General features: G+C 37.5%; 1 protein-coding gene across 1 annotated transcript in view; it reads left to right on the top strand.

Moving 5' to 3' along the window:
• The window catches only part of lrfn1 (leucine rich repeat and fibronectin type III domain containing 1), a 139,519-nt gene that overhangs the window by 114,231 nt on the left and 5,498 nt on the right, over window positions 1-19,790 (top strand). Inside the window, 1 exon segment of the mRNA XM_051861801.1 lies at window positions 8,974-10,366. Coding sequence (XP_051717761.1) covers window positions 8,994-10,366 — 1,373 coding nt within the window. The 5' untranslated portion in view covers window positions 8,974-8,993.

Raw genomic sequence — 19,790 nt, 5'->3', positions numbered from 1 at the left:
ACTCCTGTAAAAGTCAGTAGATTTTCATGGAAAATAACAAAATATCTGTAAAGGTCGTGCTTGACAGGTAAACCCAAAGGTTAACTTTTAAACACAGAGGCGACAGTTTTAGAATAAATATTTAAAGTTGACCCTTCAAGGACTTCAGCTCAAATACTAATGATTTCTCTATAATCGCTAGCATTTCATCATGTTTACAGTCATGTTCATGGAGGTCTGTGTGACGTCTGGAGGGTTGAGCAGAAGAAATGTGCAGCTGTGTATTTGTTAAATCTCATGAATTCTTTAGTATAAATGTTATTTGAGCTGTAAAGTGTCTCAGCTGTCCTTGTACTGATGTCTGACTGTGTGTGAGTTTGATCTGTGTGAGCAGTACTTTGTGATTTTAGTGAGAACTTAGAAAACTAAAACTAGAGACTCACAGCCCATCTAGATCCTAGTTGTTGGGTGGTTGTAAGTTGTTGTTTTGTCCACCACTAGAATCAACTACGGTAGAGATTAGATGTAAAATCCAGCTACTACATCTTCAGTAAAATTGAATTACTACTTCACTGTTGGGTTAGTATTATTTTCTGTGAACTGATACTTGCTGTTGTGCAGAAAAGTGCAGCAGAGAGTGTGTCAAGTTCATGAGGTTTTGACACCGAAGTGAATGGATCTACCATAAACAAAGCTTTTTACATTGACAAAATGCAATCCAAATCCTAAGTATGAACAATAATGGCAAATGGCACTAAATATCAACCCATTTAAAGAGATAGTTCACCTAAAAATGTCAGCATGTCATCATTTCTTCACCCTAACGTTGTTGCAAACCCGTATGACTTTCTTTCTTCCGCGAAGAAAACCGGGGTTCAAACAACATTTACTTTAATTGTACAGACAAAAAAGACAACAACACATCTTTTTTTGTGTTCCAGGATGGGTAAATGATGACAGATTTTTTCATTTTTGGATGAACTAAACCAGCTGGCATATGAACTGTAAATGCTTCTGCCGTTCACTAGAGCGAGGGTTTAAAATGCATAATAGTCCTGCCATGTTTTAATACCCATAATGCAGTGTGAAATGCACTTTTAAAGTCAAAGAGCTTCCGATTGAAACGGCGTACCAAAGCTCTTCTCCTCTGTGCGGTTAAACCGGGCGGCGGCCAACACAAGTAAAGAAAACGCTGTGGAGAAACGATTGTTCTGCTCATTAACGGAGCTGTGAAGGAGGCAAGAGCTTGTTCTCTCCTCGGATAGCGTCACGTCTGCGGGGGGCTCATGAATAATCACGTCTCGCCAAAGAAAAAGCATCGGAAGTTCTCCGTTAGGTCAGTCGTGATGTTTTGATTGGTGAAAGAGTCTTTATGTTAAATCTCACAGCAGTGCTGCCTGGATAAGAACCGCAGCTTATTAAAATGCTCATTACAGTTCGGAGAGTGATTCATCTCGTTAAATTTCTCATCATAATAGTCCATGACTGATGAGTTATTAGACCACACTCGGACACAAACAAGCACATTCTCCAGAGAAACTGTCTCTGTTTACAAGAGCATGTGAATTAGAGTAAAAAATTATTCAGCAACAATATTTCCCATGAATAAATAGGCAAAAGATAGAGTTTTTTGGGAGGCTTTTGAGCTTTAAGTCCAGCTACAGTATCAGCCAAAAGTGAAGTCCGGCCTATGAGAATTGAAATCTTCAGCTTTTATTCAAATATTATTAAAAGATTTTGTAATCATGTTGCACAGTTGTGCTTGGAGTCAACTGATTTATTTGTGATAGCACAATGAAACATGCCAAGCTGTGGAAACATAATTTTTATCCAGGTTTTCATACAAAAAATTATAAACACATGCAACGAAACCAACAAAATATAGTTGTAGTCAATGTATGCTTTTTCCGATGATCTTTTTGTTTTTTTTATGCATGTTTTTGCATAGTAAATTAAAACCTGTAGCTGTAGTTTGTATGTTTTGCCAAATAATTGTCACATAAATGCCTTAACCAAGTTTAGTGTTTTGTTCTTCGCTCATATCGAAAATATTTAAAAAATACTTTTGACCACTTCTGCATTTACTTTCAAAGCAGTGTCATTTTAGATTTATTATATTATATTAATTAGTATATTTATTAATTTAATATTTAAACATACTTTAGTAATTTAACATTTCAATGATTATTAATATTCATTATTTAAAATAACATTTAAATATTCAATTATATTAATTTGTATATTTACTTTATATTAATAGTTTATTATATTATTTATTATATTAATATTTTGAATAGGCTATTATTTTAATATTAACAATTTTTAATAATTTCTTTATGTGCTTTTGTCATTTTATTATTATTATTTTTTATATATATATATATTGATAATTAGTTTTAATTTTAGCTTTAGTTTATTTCCATTTAATCTTTCAAGTGCTTCAACATCTTCAATTTATTGCCAATGCAACATTTGTAATTTTTGTTTAGTTTTTTTTTTTTTTTTTTTTTTGACTAATATTTATATTTTATTTTATGGCAGATTTATTTTAATTAACAGAAATGTTTCAAAGGGGTCATGACATGAGAAATCACATTTGCCTATATCTTTTGACATATAAGAGATCTTTGTACCATTAAAACGTCCTGCAAGTTTCAGAGCTTAAACGTCCTCCTCATAATAAACAAAGCTTTTATATTTGTTTGTTTGTTTGTTTATTTGTTTGTGCAAGAAAACATTATTAACATAGTAAGTATTATAAGTATAATTTAAAAAATCCACGTCATGACCTAGATTTAGTTAACGATAAAAACCCTGTTTCAAAGATCACACAGACAGAACCCACATCAATAATTGCGCAAAAGTCTAAAGCTTCATTACACAGAGGGCAAGAAAAGTTCATTGGCTTTTGTCTAATTGGTGTTTTGGAGAATAAACACACCAGCTGATGAGCTACAGGTGTGAAATGAACAGAAGTTTACCACTCATCACACATCTGTATGCTGTTGCGTCAAGGTAACAAGAACAGATCTGATGAAAGCTTCATGAACTGAGTCATACATGTTCAGCTGAACCTCTTGAACTCTGTAACATTTAAAAAATGTATGAGTTGTATGTGTTGTAATTGAAGGAAGTATCTCTATGAACAGTACAGCAGACTTTCAGAAATCTGCTTTGATCAAACACAGCCACTTCATTATTTACACAGTGACAAGAAAGAGCTTAAGCAGTTTTGAAGGAATATTCTGGGTTCAGTACAAGTTAAGCTCAGTCAACAGCATGGTTGATTACCACAAAAACACTTTTTTCACTCATTTCTCACTTATTTTTAAAGAAGAAATGGAGGCTTCTGTCATCTTATTGATAGTTAAGACTTTCTGAGCAAGTAAAAGTCCTTTTAGTGTAATTGTACAAACATCCACCTCGTGCTTCACGAGTCTTTTTGTGTGAAATCTGCACTGATTTTCATCAAATATGATCATCATGCTTTTGAGGAAGGTTTATTTGCTCATCATTGTATTGCATTGCAGATCTTTGATCATAAAACTAAGCATTGAAATATCATTTTACTAAGACATTATTGGCAAATATAGAGTGACGACTTATATTTATATGCACAAGTATCTGCTATATTATTATAAAGATCTCATTGATTTGCATTACAAGCTTCAGAATTTCACATAAATATCAGCATCTGCACCAAATTGCATATTTTTGCTCTGAATAAAATTAAGCTGTTTTTTCCTCCATATCCTCAGTATATCAGACTGTATGAGCCATAAAAGCCTGATATATCAAATATGATACTCAACAAAAACACATATGCAAAACCTTTTTGTATGAAGGTAAAATGAACTAGATTAAATTTTTCAGACTATCATTTCACATATCAGGCTTTATATGAAAATGTTCTGCACAGCGGGAATGACTCAACCAGCTTTGGTCAAAGCAAAGAAAATCTATTAACTGATCACAGAGTCCGGAGGTGATGTGACGTATCAGACGATGGTCGTGTAGATGAACAGAAGCGGGTTGTTCTCATCCCTCGACGTGATAATGCGCTTTTTTTGGAACCTCACCGCCGCTCTTTGAAGTTAATGGCTGGTGTTTTACGCAAGACAAATGGCTCTGGAATCTGCATGCGACGTCGCGTGTGTTCGGCGCGCTCTTCACGCTCTTTAAAAGCCTGGTTAAAGTACTTGTAAATATTCAATACCTGTCCTATCTCCATCAAGACCTCGAATTCTCCTGCAGCTTAATGGAATTCAAAGACCTACATTCTTCCGCAGAGTTGCCTTGGAAACAAAGTTCTCCGGGCTGTTTTTTTTTTTTTTCTCTCTGTTACCGGAGATACGGCAGATCAATCGAGCGAATCCTCCAAGGCAGAGACAGGAAACGCTCCGCCACACAATCTCCACAGAGAAAAGCCGCCAGTGTCCCAGTTAGTACTTGAATACACACACAATTATTCCTCAGTCGCTGGCAGATCGGGGCGTTATTGAACTCGGACTCATACGGAGTTAGACTTATTGATTAGCGCCAGCATTTACGAGCGCTGCAGAAACTTCAGCACAAGTATCGATACCACTGTTATGCACACATTTGCTTTTGCAATTAGATTTGCTAATTTAGCCAAATGAACATGTTCATTAGCAGAAAGAAAAAAAACAGCCAAATGAATTACCAGAGGTAGCGTGGGTAAACATGAAATACATACTTCATCTTAAACTATTTTAAAAAGCATTTTCTCATTTGTATATCATTATTATGCATGCAATTGTGAATATTAATTCAGAGACTATACAAGGAATATTTGTATTTTAAAAGAGTCTCTTCTGCTCACCATTTATTTAATCAAAAATACAGTTAAAATTGTGAAATATTTTTGCAATGTAAAACAGCTGTTTTGTATGTGAATATATGTTCAAATGTCATTTATTCCAGTGATCAAAGCTGAATTTTCAGCATCATTACTCCAGTCTTCAGTGTCACATGATCCTTCAGAAATCATTCTATATGCTGATTTGCTGCTCAAGAAACATTTCTCAGTATTATCAGTGTTCAAATAATGAGCGTTTATTTGAATATAAATCTTTACATTAACATTATAAATGTCTTTAATGTCTTGTCTCTGTTTTGATTAATTTAATGTGTCCTTGCTAAATAAATTTAATTATTTTTTTAAATTTATTTCTTACTAAACCCAAACTATTAAACAATAATGTAAATGATGCATTTGTTCTGCATCAACATTACGTTTGGGGTTAGATTATAGATAATTTGACTCCATTTATTTGCTTAAAAGTGCATATTAATCATTAACTATGTGCCGGCATGTTTGGGAGATGTTTATTGTACATGTTGGCAAAATCAGACTTAGAGATTTCTGTACTGGAGTTGGAAGTCAAATTGTGATTTGCACTTTTCTGAGTAGGACATTGGAAATTATAACTTTCTGAGTTGAGTTGAGTTGAGTTGTGTTGTGTTGTGTTGTGTTGTGTTGTGTTGTGTTGTGTTGTGTTGTGTTGAGTCGAGTCATGTTAAGCTGAGTTGAGTTGTGTTAAGTTGAGTTGTTTTGAGAGTTGAGTTGAACTGTGTTGTGTTGTGTTGTGTTAAGTTGAGCTGAGCTGAGCTGTGTTGTGTTGTGTTGAGTTGTGTTGAGTTGTGTTGAGTTGTGTTGAGTTGAGTTGAGTTGAGTTGAGTTATGTTGAGTTGTGTTGAGTTGACTTGTGTTGTGTTGAGTTGTGCTGAGTTGTGTTAAGTTGTTGAGTTGTGTTAAGTTGTGTTAAGTTGAGTTGTTGAGTTGTTTTGAGTTGAGTTGAGTTGAGCTGTGTTGAGTTGTGTTGTGTTGAGTTGAGTTGTTTTGAGAGTTGAGTTGAACTGTGTTGAGTTGAGAGTTGAGCTGTGTTGAGTTGAGTTGTGTTGAGTTGATTTGAACTGTGTTGAGTTGAGTTGTAAGTTGAGCTGAGTTGAGTTATGTTGAGTTGTGCTAAGTTGTTGAGTTGTTTTAAGTTGAGTTGAGCTGTGTTGAGTTGAGTTGTGGTGAGTTGTTGTGTTTTGAGTTGAGTTGTGTTGAGTTGAGTTGAGATGTGTTGAGTTTTTTCGAGAGTTAAGTTGAACTGTTGAGTTGTGTTGAGTTGAGAGTTGAGTTGAGCTGTGTTGAGTTTAGTTGTGTTGTGTTGAGAGTTGAGTTGAGCTGAGCTGTGTTGTGTTGAGTTGTTTTGAGAGTTGAGTTGTGTTGCGTTTTGAGTTGAGTTGTTAAGTTGAGCTGTGTTGAGTTGAGAGTTGTGGTGAGTTGTTGCGTTTTGAGTTGAGTTGTGTTGAGTTGAGATGTGTTGAGTTGTTTTGAGAGTTAAGTTGAACTGTTGAGTTGTGTTGAGTTGAGAGTTGAGTTGAGCTGTGTTGAGTTTAGTTGTGTTGTGTTGAGAGTTGAGTTGAGCTGAGCTGTGTTGTGTTGAGTTGTTTTGAGTTGTGTTGAGTTGAGCTGTGTTGAGTTGTGTTGAGAGTTGAGTTGAGCTGTGTTAAGTTGAGCTGTGTTAAGTTGAGTTGTGTTGAGAGTTGAGTTTAGCTGTGTTGAGTTGAGTTGTGTTGAGTTGTGTTGTGATGAGTTGAGTTGTGTTGCGTTTTGAGTTGAGCTGTGTTGAGTTTAGTTGTGTTGTGTTGAGAGTTGAGTTGAGCTGAGCTGTGTTGTTGAGTTGTTTTGAGAGTTGAGTTGTGTTGCGTTTTGAGTTGAGTTGTTAAGTTGAGCTGTGTTGATTTGAGAGTTGTGGTGAGTTGTTGCGTTTTGAGTTGAGTTGTGTTGAGTTGAGATGTGTTGAGTTGTTTTGAGAGTTAAGTTGAACTGTTGAGTTGTGTTGTGTTGAGAGTTGAGTTGAGCTGTGTTGTGTTGAGTTGTTTTGAGTTGTGTTGAGTTGAGCTGTGTTGAGTTGAGAGTTGAGTTGTGTTAAGTTGAGTTAAGTTGAGTTGAGCTGCGTTTGAGTTGAGATGTGTTGTGTTGTTTTGAGTTGAGTTGAGCTGTGTTGAGTTGAGTTGCGTTTTGAGTTGAGTTGTGTTGAGTTGAGATGTGTTGAGTTGTTTTGAGAGTTAAGTTGAACTGTTGAGTTGTGTTGAGTTGAGAGTTGAGTTGAGCTGTGTTGAGTTTAGTTGTGTTGTGTTGAGAGTTGAGTTGAGCTGAGCTGAGCTGTGTTGTGTTGAGTTGTTTTGAGTTGTGTTGAGTTGAGAGTTGAGTTGAGCTGTGTTGAGTTGTGTTGAGAGTTAAGTTGAGCTGTGTTAAGTTGAGCTGTGTTAAGTTGAGTTGTGTTGAGAGTTGAGTTGAGCTGTGTTGAGTTGAGCTGTGTTGAGTTGTGTTGTGATGAGTTGAGTTGTGTTGCGTTTTGAGTTGAGTTGTTAAGTTGAGTTGAGAGTTGAGTTGTGTTAAGTTGAGTTAAGTTGAGTTGAGCTGTGTTGAGTTGAGTTGCGTTTTGAGTTGAGCTGTGTTGAGTTGAGATGTGTTGAGTTGTTTTGAGAGTTAAGTTGAACTGTTTGAGTTGTGTTGAGTTGAGAGTTGAGTTGAGCTGGGCTGTGTTGTGTTGAGTTGTTTTGAGAGTTGAGTTGAGTTGTGTTGAGCTGTGTTGAGTTGAAAGTTGAGTTGTGTTAAGTTGAGTTGAGCTGTGTTGAGTTGAGAGTTGAGTTGAGCTGCGTTTGAGTTGAGATGTGTTGTGTTGTGTTGAGTTGAGAGTTGAGTTGAGCTGTGTTGAGTTGAGTTGAGTTGAATGGAACAAAGCATACAAGGTCTGTTTTTTTTTTTTTTTTTTGTTTTTTCACTGGGTCAAATGGGCACGTCACCCGATCAGTATGAGTTCAGAATCATTTTCATAGCTTAATTTCTCATGGTATCTGGATACTGTCAGAGTTTTGTGAAGGATGTTGTACTGAAGGTCAGATATTGTCAAGACTTCTGCAGGTCAAAACCTCTGAAGCTGTTAAATAATGAACTTTCATAGTGACATTTCCACAGATACATGCTAGAAGATTTATAAATGTAATTTGCTGATGCTGTGCAGCAAACTTTCTAGTATCAGTTTTTCTAGCTATCTATCTATCTGTCCGCCCGTCCGACGCCAGATGCGCAGGTCCATCTGGGATTTTGCGTTTATTTCCCAGTGAGCATTTTTATGTTTTCTTTTTGATATATTTTCTCCCACCCTTTCAGTGCAGAGCCAAATCTCTGAGCGGAGAAATCAATACGGCTAAATGGGGATCAAAGAGCATGAGTGTCTGCCGCAGCACACGGGAGCCATCAAACCAGATCAAAACCTGATGGATGTAGATCAAAGGCCGTTTTATTTCTCCACATCCCTTCAGGTTTATTGCCACAATTTATAGGACAATTAAGTCGCTCCTACAACTGTCTAATTTTCCGGAGTGTTACTTCCGCTCAGAATTGGTCCAGAGCGCACAAAGCTATTACTGTGAAATTTCCACGGACCTTGATTATGAGGTATCGGAGAGAGGATTTTGTCCGTGTGAAAAACCGTATTGTGGGGAAAAAATTGTTGTTTAGAGTACAACAAGAAATACATGGCAGAGATCAAGGATTTGGTCTTTATTTTCAGAAGCTTGTTTATATTGGATGAGGTTTACTTTTTCTTTGGACTTGCACAAAAGGTTAGGAAAACTTTTAATAAGCTACTTGGGGTCAGTAACCTCACCGCACCTTCCTGCTTTTGTGATGATTCTTGCTTTCTTAATACATGTTCTCGACAGTGCATGGTTTTCTAAAGGAAAAAAATGTTTATCTTCAGATTATTTTTATCTAATGGTAATTGGTATCTTGAACTACCGCTTGTGAAATGACTTTCCTTCCCAGCTGATGTCATCAATCCCTCCACTTTCCATATAGAGACAGTTTATAACCATTCAATCCATTCACAATGGAAATACTGCAGTCCTGCCTCACAAGCATTTGTGTGTTAAGTGTGAATCCTGATGTCTCCATTCTGTGTGTTTCTGCAGGACCAGGAAGCTGATGAATTATGGAGAGGCTGGTGTTTTATGTGCTAGTGTTCGGCGCGCTGGTGAAGGCTCAGCATTGCCCGGGTCGCTGCATCTGTCAGACCATCTCACCCACGCTCACGCTCCTCTGCGCCAAGACCGGACTGCTGTTCGTGCCGCCGACCATCGACCGCAAGACCGTGGAGCTCCGGCTGACCGACAACTTCATCACGGCTGTCCGCAGAAAAGACTTTCTGAACATGACGAGCCTGGTGCATCTCACGCTGTCACGCAACACCATCAGCCAGATTGCTCCCCACGCCTTTGTGGGTTTAAAATCCCTCAGAGCGTTGCACATGGATGGAAACCGGCTGACTGTCATCAACAGCGACCAGCTGAAGGGTTTGATCAACCTGAGACACCTTATACTGGGCAATAATCAGATTCACCACGTCGAGCTGTCCTCCTTTGACGAGTTTGTGTCCACCATCGAGGACTTGGATTTGTCCTACAATAACCTGAGGACGTTACCGTGGGAGGCGATCGCCAGGATGACCAACATCAACACTTTAACGCTGGACCACAATCTCATCGACCACATCGACGTCGGGACCTTCACGCTCCTCACCAAGCTGGTGCGGCTGGATATGACGTCGAACCGTCTGCAGACGCTGCCTCCGGACACGCTGTTCCAGCACGCGCAAGTGCTGTCGGACCCCAAGACGTCCAGCTCCTCCAAGCTGACCGTGAGTTTCGGTGGAAACCCTCTCCACTGTAACTGCGAGTTGCTCTGGCTGCGTCGCCTGACGAGGGAGGATGATCTGGAGACCTGCGCTTCTCCAGAGCACCTGATGGACAAGTATTTCTGGTCCATCCAGGAGGAAGAGTTCATCTGCGAGCCGCCGCTCATCACCAAGCACCAGGTCACCAAGCCCTACGTCATGGAGGGACAGGGTGTCACCCTGAAGTGCAAGGCAATGGGCGACCCCGATCCCGCCATACACTGGCGCTTTCCCGACGGCAAGTTAGTGCACAACAATTCCCGCACCATCCTGTACGACAACGGCACTCTGGACATCCTGATCACCACTCTGAAGGACAGCGGCGCCTTCAACTGCGTCGCCTCCAATGCGGCCGGAATCGCCACAGCTGCCGTTGAGGTTAACATGATCCCGCTGCCACTATTTGTCAACAACACGGGTCACATGAGGGAGGCGGATCCGGGGCTTTCTGACATCACCACATCCACCAAATCCGGCAGCAACGACACCAAGCCGCAGAACAAGAGGGTGGTGGTTGAAAACCTGACCGCCAACTCCGCCGTGATCCACTGGCCCTCCGAACGCCATATTCCCGGGATCCGGATGTATCAGATCCAGTACAACAGCACCGTAGACGACACCCTGGTGTACAGGTACAAAACCTCATGTTTTATGATACATAAAAACAGACGTGACTAATGAAATGGACAGCTGCTGAGATCCCCTATTGTGCCTTTAACTGAAGCACTTAACCTCAGGATACTCCAGACGGCAATTAGTGAGCTGTCTAATCTATCAAGTCATTTTGGATTAAAAGCCACTGCTGAATCCTATTCAACCAGCTTTCCAGACAAAATCAAATAGAGCTAGATAGATAGAACGACAGACAGAACAGATCTCAGATTATAGACATCATAATTCCGATCCTTCATAAAAATGGAAAGAAAGATATTTATTTTTATAATAATAAAAGTTGTTATTAAAAAATATTTAAGATCTTAATAATAATAATAATAATAATAATAATTAAGATCTTTAGAATTAAAGATAATTTAAATATCATATAATTTAATATAACATAATTATTAATTTATAGATTTAATTTAAAAATATATTTTTAATATATATTTATATTAATGTAATATAATTATTATAATATAAATATAATGTAAAATTACAAATGTATTATTTTATAATAATTACACAATAACTTAAATAATTATTAATTTAGTAATTGTATCACAATTAAAATATTAAGTAAAAATTAATATGTCTGCTTTATTTAAAAATATATAATGCACACACACACACACACACATACATATATATAATATTTAGTCATCATTATTATTATTATTATTATTATAAGATTATTTTATTACAATTATAACAAATAAATATTATAATTATATATGTATAACTTATTTACTTATTTTTTCTTTATAATTTCTTTTTTCTTTTTTTTTTTCTTTTTTAAGTTAAAAAATATTATTGTGTTCACAGATCTCCATCAGTGAATTGAATCAGCCAATAGTTGACACTAAAACTGGAGCAAATTTACATAATAGCAGGTTGTTTAAAGTTCAGCTGAATTACTGGAAGATTCTCGAAGGTTTAAAGGTCAGATGTGGTAAATGTTAAAAGCCCAGATTATGTTGATATTGAACAGATGGATGATGAATGAATATGGATGGATGGATGGATGGAAGAATATGGATGGATGGATGGATGGATGAAAATGTATGGATGGATGTAAACATCTTAATTATTCCAAACTTGTGTCCAGTAGGTCGGTAGGTGCCTCAGCCTGTCTCTGTGATTCAGTGATGTGTACAGTATTCACCCTCTTCCCTCTGACAGCAGACCTGCGGTTGGCGCATGAGACGACATAATGGAATTTAATGTCTGCGACGGCCGCACAGCTAGCGAGCGGTAAAACACTTCTGACATTTATTGCCGCTCGCAGAGCCTCACTGCAGGCAACAACCGCATTACGCTAGAATGATCTGGAAGAATATGCATCTGCTGAGAGCCGTCGCGCTTTTAAACACAACACCTTTATCTTACTAAGTACCGAAAACACACAACAGAGCCGCATTAGGCCATCATTAGACGCTGACAAAGCTTCAAATTAAAATGGCTTTTCCCTTTTCGATAAAAATGGGAAAACATTCGGAATGTGAATAAGGCGGAAACAAGCAACTACTGATGACTGCTTTCAAGGGCAAACAGTAATTTTCAGAGGAAGCCATGAAATTGCCTCTGGTTTATTGCGACACGTTTAGCGTTAAACAGCTTTTGTGTTTGTGAGCCGAGGTTGGAGTGGGCGATTCGTCTGAGGTCACGAGAGACGTCAGACCGTTGGCGCTTCTGTGAATGAAATCGACCACAGGAATCTGAAGTTTGACACAGACACTCGTATCGTGCAATCGGAGCGAATTTACATAATAACAGGTGGTTTAAAGATCAGCTGAATTATTGATAACCCCAAAGACTCTCAGTAGAGAACCAAACTTTAACCAACAATGAGGCGGATATCTCACGATGAGGTTTAAAGGTCAGACGCAGTCCATGTTGAAAGCCCAGATAAATCTGATATTGAACAGGTCAGACGCATCTGTGTTGGAAAATGGCAGTAAGTTAGATTAGACTAACACTCCTGGGTAAATCTCACAAAGAAATGTCCAACTACATTTATATATCTAATTATTGACTTTATTTCCAAGACAATTAAGCACAAAATGCTGGGTTATTTTTTTTTTTTTTTTTTAACCCAAACACTGGGTTCAGCCTGTCGGGTCATTATATTGGGTTTTTTTAAATATTTTTCTGTAACTCAGGTGCTGGCTCATTTTTAATGTCAATACAAATGATGAACCCCCTTACATACCGACCCATCACTGGATCAATGTGACCCAATGTATCTGTGCCAAACCGGTTAAAACTGGATACTGGTCATTTTGTGTTCTGTTCTGAGAGGAAACTTCCTGAATGAAATTAAGGTTTGTATTATATTGTATTCCTATCAAATTATTACTGTACAAATAGGAAAATGTCTGTAGACTCACATTTGACCTTTTTTGTTTACATGTACGTCGCAGCTAACATCTGCTTGGAACGCTAACCTTCCACAAACGCTGCACACACCGGATCTACACACAAAGCGAATGACACGCCAGCGCCAGCCAGACAAACGCGCAACCAGAGCTGAAACACGACGTGACATCGCTGTCTTGTGTAACAAAGTTGCCATGCGCTTCACTGACTAGCGCTAGCATCGCTGCTGTGGTCGCACTCTGCGTTTGACGGGTTGAAACTTAAATGTCTGAGAGATGAGATGGCACAAGGTAAAGCTGTTTTTGATGTAACTTTTCAAACATGAATATAAGACTGTCATTTAATGATCTGGAACAGCCTACTGATAGCGGTTTTCTTCCCACAGATTCCATTGGCTGCTCTTGCTGCTCCTGTCAAGTCCTAAAATGTTTACTAAATGTTTTTGAGTATTTTATGAATGTAAAAAAAAAATGACTTGCCATTGAATAAAAAATATTGTATATGAACTATTCCTGTCCTATATATAACTGCATTTATGATTTAAAATGAAAAACCTTTGAAATCAGGTTGACTGACCCAGCACTATGTCAGAAAACAACCCAACAAATGGGTTAATGTATAAAAAGCTGGGTCAAAATAACCCAGTATGTGTTCTGCCCAATATTTACCCAACGCTGCGTTGTCAAATAACCCAGAAAAGGTTGTTATTAACCCAGCATTTTGTGTGCACAGATTTTCATTACTGTAATCCAGTGGTCTTCACTATTTTTTTTTCATGAGAGCCACACTGAGTCAATAGAAGAGCCACTTTTACCGCAAAGTATCAAAAGTTACATCCAGTACATGAGAAAATACTATAGTAATTTATATAGTAAATACTATAGTGTTTTTGAACCATACTATAGTATATTGTAGTATACTGTATATTATAGGATTTACAACACTTTGTTAATGAATGCTACAGAATACTGTAGTATTAACTATAGTGAACTGATAAACTGTAATAAATACTGTAGTGTACTTTAGTTTTTACTACAGTAAACTGTAGTGTATTGTAGTATAATATACCCTATAATTGTAGAAAACTGAAAAATACAGTATTGGGTAAAGTAATTTGTTTATATTACTATAGTTGTTATATTACCACAGCAACTATAGAATTACCACAACAAATTAATTCAAGTACTTTACAATAGTATGGTTAAAAAACACTATAGTATTTACTATAATTTACTATAGTATTTTGACATGTTCATACATAGCATATCTGCTTATCTGTCATCCCTGAACATACAATATGCAATGCAATAAATACAAAAGGCGGAAAAGAAATCATTTACCAGTCAAATTTGTAATTGAGACGAGATGATTTCCCTTAAAGGATTAGTTCACTTTGAAATGAAAATTAGCCCAAGCTTTACTCACCCTCAAGCCATCCTAGGTGTATATGACTTTCTTCTTTCTGATGAACACAATCACAGAAATATTAACAAATATTCTGACGCATCCGAGCTTTATAATGGCAGTGATAGGGTTCAGTGAGTATGAGCTGAAGAAAGTGTCTCCATCCACATCCACATCCATCATAAACACACTCCACACGGCTCCGGAGGGTTAATAAAGGCCTTCTGAAGCGAAGCGATGCATTTGTGTAAAAAAAAAAATATCTATATTGAAACAAGTTATGAAGTAAAATATCTCGCTTCTGCACGAGCCGCCTTCTGAATTAAAGTTACAAAGAAAGTGTAAACTGTTAGTTACACTTTTTCCGTAAGTTGAATAGGGAAGGCGTAGGATGTAGTGCAAGCTTTGTGAACTGCAAGAGTTTTACACTTTCTTCACAGGTTGAATGGAAGGCGGCTCGTGCGGAAGCCCGATATTTGACTTCATAACTTGTTAAATATTGATATTTTTTTACACAAACGCATCGCTTCGCTTCAGAAGGCCTTTATTAACACTCCGGAGCCGTGTGGAGTGTGTTTATGATGGATGAATGTGGATGGAGACACTTTCTTCAGCTCATACTCATTAAACCCTATCACTGCCATTATAAAGCTCGGATGCGTCAGAATATTTATTAATATTTCTCTGTTCATCTGAAAGAATAAAGTCATATACACCTAGGATGGCTTGAGGGTGAGTAAAGCTTGGGCTAATTTTCATTTCAAAGTGAACTAATCCTTTAATGACAAAAAAGCAGGATTACCTTAATGCTGGGATGAGCAGAAGCATGCATTTCCTTGACTTTCTTCATGTTGTATTTGTAGCTTGTTGTTAGCAAATTTCTCTGTTTCCTCTTTATAGTGTTCATGGTTGAGATTTTTTCGTATTTTCTGGACTATTTTAAGTCGTAAAGTGAGCAGGATATGTTAAAATGCAGTGCATGGATTCAGCAGGCATGTATTTACGATACTAAGCGGGCAGACGCTCTCCAGCTCTACAGCGCCCCACAAATTTCCAACGTAAATCTGTGGTGAAAAATGGAAGTGAGGCTCATAGAGAGCCATTGGGGCAGATTTCTGGCTGCCCCGCTCATGTTCACGTTAGGTCATATCACCGTATTATTTACTGCCATGCGAGCCACAAATTAAAGCCTGGCGAGCCGCGCAGTGAGTAACCCTGCTGTGATCCTATAAAAAAATCATTCTCATTATTGTAATACAGTAACAAAAATGACCCTAGTAAAAATTATTTCCAGTTGTCTTGACATAACTATTAAAATAAACAAATATTTTAATCAATTACTGCTGTGATGCATACTTACAATTGTGCTATTTATTTAAATAATTTTATTTATTTTTTCACATTACAGTAATGATAATTTAGAGGGTAAAATGAGCTTAATTATCTTGAAAATTATGCCACAATGCAAAAGAATTGTTTGATATTATATAATATTTGAATATATCACATAAAATATATATTCAAATATAAATATTATTATAAAAATATATCTATACAATATATATCCATATACAGTGTAAGGGTGGACCTCCTACAGGGGTTCAGGCTGTAGGGTTGCTGAGCGACTAAAGAAACGTTATCAACAAGATGGCAGAAAACTGTACATTTCTTGTCTATAACCACCCACTGCAACTTATACCAACGACGGAAATAAGCGCAGTTATAATAGCAAAATATGTGGGAGAGCATTGCTACAGTGTGACAATATTGTATTGCAATATGGAGCACATTAATGTTAATACTAAATCAAAACTAGTTAGCGCATCATTTGTAATAGAAAGGGTTTAATGACAATATCTGATTATGGTTACACTTAAAATAATTACAAAATAGATTTATGAGATGATAAAATCATATACCATTAATCGTACCCAGCATGTATGTCAAAAGTTACCTGAGAGATAGAGAGAGAGAGTGAAAGAGAAAGAGAGAGAGAGAGAGAGAGGGGGCCAGAGAGAGTGCCCAAGAAAAGCCAAGAATCAAAGACAGAGCAACAGTTACAATCTTCTTTTATCCCTTCCTTGACCATGTGACTGAAACCAAAATATGAGACATTCAAACTGACCAATCAGGACATTAAAACTTCCCCCACTGTACTAAAGGTGTGACCATTTGTAGACCCCCGATGTATATACATTTTGGCCTACAGGCCTTGATCACCTTCAACACCTTTGTGCCTTCCAAATGGCCCTTGTAGCAAGAGAGAGGGGGTTGAAACAGTAAAGCAAATATCTTTGTTCGTTTTAAAATATCTTTAGATATTTTCAGTCTTACAACAGTATATATATATATATATAAAGAGGACTAATTTTTTGACCATTTTTCATGAGATTCACAGTTATATTTAAACAATCAGACAATGTGAAGACAGCACCCTGCGTCGCTACTGTAAAATATGTGCTAATTGAGTCTCTAATTGCTCGTCAGTGTCTGATGAGAAGCAGGCCTGAGGACTGACGTAATTTCATCAGCATCTGTGTCAGAAGGACATTAGGATATCGTCCAGACATGGTCGAGACTGTTCAGACGGCCAACGAGAGCAAACATGGGCCGACTGCAGTTCATTCTGATTCAGAAGACCTACACACTTCTAAAGCAGACGTCAATTTCTTAGCTGAAAAAAAAAACATGCAAGCAAACAGTGCAGTGAGTGGATATTTGAACTGAGAATTGATTTCCATCTCTTGAAGTGCCTCAGACCGACTCTAAATGGCACTCGCAGATGTCACAGTCCAATTCCTCTGATGATATCTTTATCTCCACATTTTGGAGAGATCAAACCGAAGATTTTAACCGTGTCACTGCCTGGGTTGTTTTCAAATTGAACATTAATGATGATTGACATTAACTTTTTGCTCACCAGCCACTGCGGTTTTCCAAAGTTACCAGCCACTCAGCATTTTCACTGGCCACAATTTTGTTGTTGGGAAATTACGTTTTATTAGGGGTGTGATGATATACTTCGCTCACAAGATGAGACGAGACGATACACGATATTGGGTTCACAAGAATGAGATGAAACGATATTTTAGAACTTTTTCAGAAGTCTTAACTGATGAAATATATAGTATGACTCTTTTATTCGATTCAAACGTAACAAACGTAGGACGCAGCGTAAGCTTTGTGAACTGCTAGAGTTTTACACTTTCTTCGTAAGTTAAATACGGAAGGCAGTCTGGTGGAAGCTAGATATTTGACTTCATAACTTGTTAAATATGGATATTTTTTTTTACACAAACACATCGCTTCACTTCAGAAGGCCTTTAATACCCCTCTGGAGCTGTGTGGAGTGTGTTTATGATGGATGGATGTGGATGGAGGCACTTTCTTCAGCTTCATACCCTGTTCACTGCCATTATAAAGCTCGGATGTGTCAGGATATTTATTAATATTTCTCCGATTGTGTTTAAAAGAAAGAAGAAAGTCATATACACCTAGGATGGCTTGAGGGTGAGTAAAGCTTGTGCTAATTTTCATTTGAAAGTGAACTAATCCTTTAATGTCAAGCCTTGTATACATAAACTCTTTCCACATATATATCAATTTTACTGAATGTATCCCTAAATGCAGTGGTTAGCTGTTGCTACAGGATCATGGGAGCTGTAGTCCATAAAAATGAAGGGAAAAAAAAAAAGCCACTGTAATATCTTGAATTTTTTACTTTCTTTTTATGGAGAAAGATGTTTTTGCCAGCAGAATGATCTGAGAATGGTTGGCTAATTTCAGCGGTTAGCCGGAGTGGACATGCTAAGTAAATGTCAGCAGAACGAGGAGACACCTGTTAGAGCACATATTTATCAGGAGAATCTCAATATTAGCAGGGTATCAGGCAGCCGAGACATTTGTTTACTGAGGCTCTATGTAGGAGGACATTAATACAGTCGGTAAACCTTGAGCAAAACGCAAGCGGATGTTTGAACAGAACGAGAGAGAACAGGTAAAAGTGTCTGATAAATCAGTGGTTATCAACGGGCGGCTGGTGAAAACAGATCCCAACAAAAGGAGTTTCTGCTCTGTTCTGAGTCAATCAGCAGGGAAAAAGCTGTGAAAATGCAAATAATAAAAATAGGAAAGGTTGTGTCCAATCAAACTCTAAAGTATTATGGCACAAATGTAAACATGAATAACATGGATTACTGTTATTATTTCAATAAAAATTAATTATGTTATCATTAATATTAATATTAATAAATAGCAGTGTTTTAGGTTAGAGTCAGGGGTTTTGCACAGAGTTAATTATTTTGGTACTGCGTTTGATCCTGAAGCAACACTAAATTTTGAAGTAAATAATTTAACAGTAATTTTATATATATATATATATAGCCTTTTCCAGCCCTGTGATATTCCACGAATATCACACGGAAACTGTTGCACAATTTGTATCACTCCGCTTGTTTCTCCTGGATCTATACTGGCAGCATTTCTCACATCGAGTGTCAATGGTGGAGGAACAAACCCACTATAATTTTACAAATACTGTTATTGGGTCACGGATTGTAGTTTTGAGAGTTTTTTTTTTTTTTTTTTTTAAGCGAAAATGTAGTTGTTTAGACCTTTTGAAGAACTAAACTGAACTAAATGCTAATTTAACTGTTATTAAATTCATACCAGCATCCATAGAACCTTCTAAACAGAAATATAAAAGTAATTTTGTCTGAATCTAATCATGAGGTGAGCGATAGTCAGGTCACTGTTCCCTTCTCATACCCATAATTCTCCTGTCCTTCTCGCTCTGTCGCGCAGTGAGGTCTCTATCGATGAATGTCCATCTCATCTTCCCCATCTCTTAGCCTCTGACCTGTGACTGAAAGCACATCACTAGTGATGACAGAGCGGTTTCTCACGGTGACCCATGACCCCCGAGACAGTCTCATGCATCATCAGCCACTGAAAATGTCCCGTTTCAGAGCAGCCAGTCAGATAGCAGAACAGTGCTGGAATCTGAGGTGAAGAGAGGCGTAAATCCAACAAGACGTTTCATTTAGAGCTTGTTGTTTAAGTCTCGCCCTGGCTCTGATCCCGAACTGAGGACTGAGAAAATACTACCACACATCTCACAAACGGGAGAACAACAGAACCACTCGAAATGATGAAAGACGAAGAGCTCATAATGCAGGTTAATGTGAGCCGGTTCATTTTCACAATCAAATGTGACACGTCAAATATTGATCTGGAAAACATTTTGAAATATAAACAAATATAAAAGCCTAACGCATGCATACACACGTTCAGTTGAATCTAACTGATAGACAGCATTGGGTTGTAACTAACTATGTTTGTCAGCAGCTCGTTTCATAACTACGGGCCACTTGTTCCAGCGATTAGAGGTGTAGCATCACAAAACACTACATGGCTGATTTTGTAAGATTGGGTGTCATTCATGAACACATTTCTGTGTAAATCATTTGTAAATCCATTATGTAAATCATTACAGTGAAATGAACGCAACAATTTACAAAATAATCGTTTTTATGAATGATTCATTCTGCTCATGTTTGATGAATGAGACCTTTGTTTTCCACACATAAAAATCTCTCTTTCTCTTTCTCTCAAATG

Source organism: Ctenopharyngodon idella, chromosome 15 (assembly GCF_019924925.1).
Source record: "Ctenopharyngodon idella isolate HZGC_01 chromosome 15, HZGC01, whole genome shotgun sequence".
NCBI lineage: Eukaryota > Metazoa > Chordata > Actinopteri > Cypriniformes > Xenocyprididae > Ctenopharyngodon > Ctenopharyngodon idella.
The sequence above is the reverse complement of the archived record's forward strand: the minus strand, read 5'-3'. Positions and strand labels throughout refer to the sequence as shown.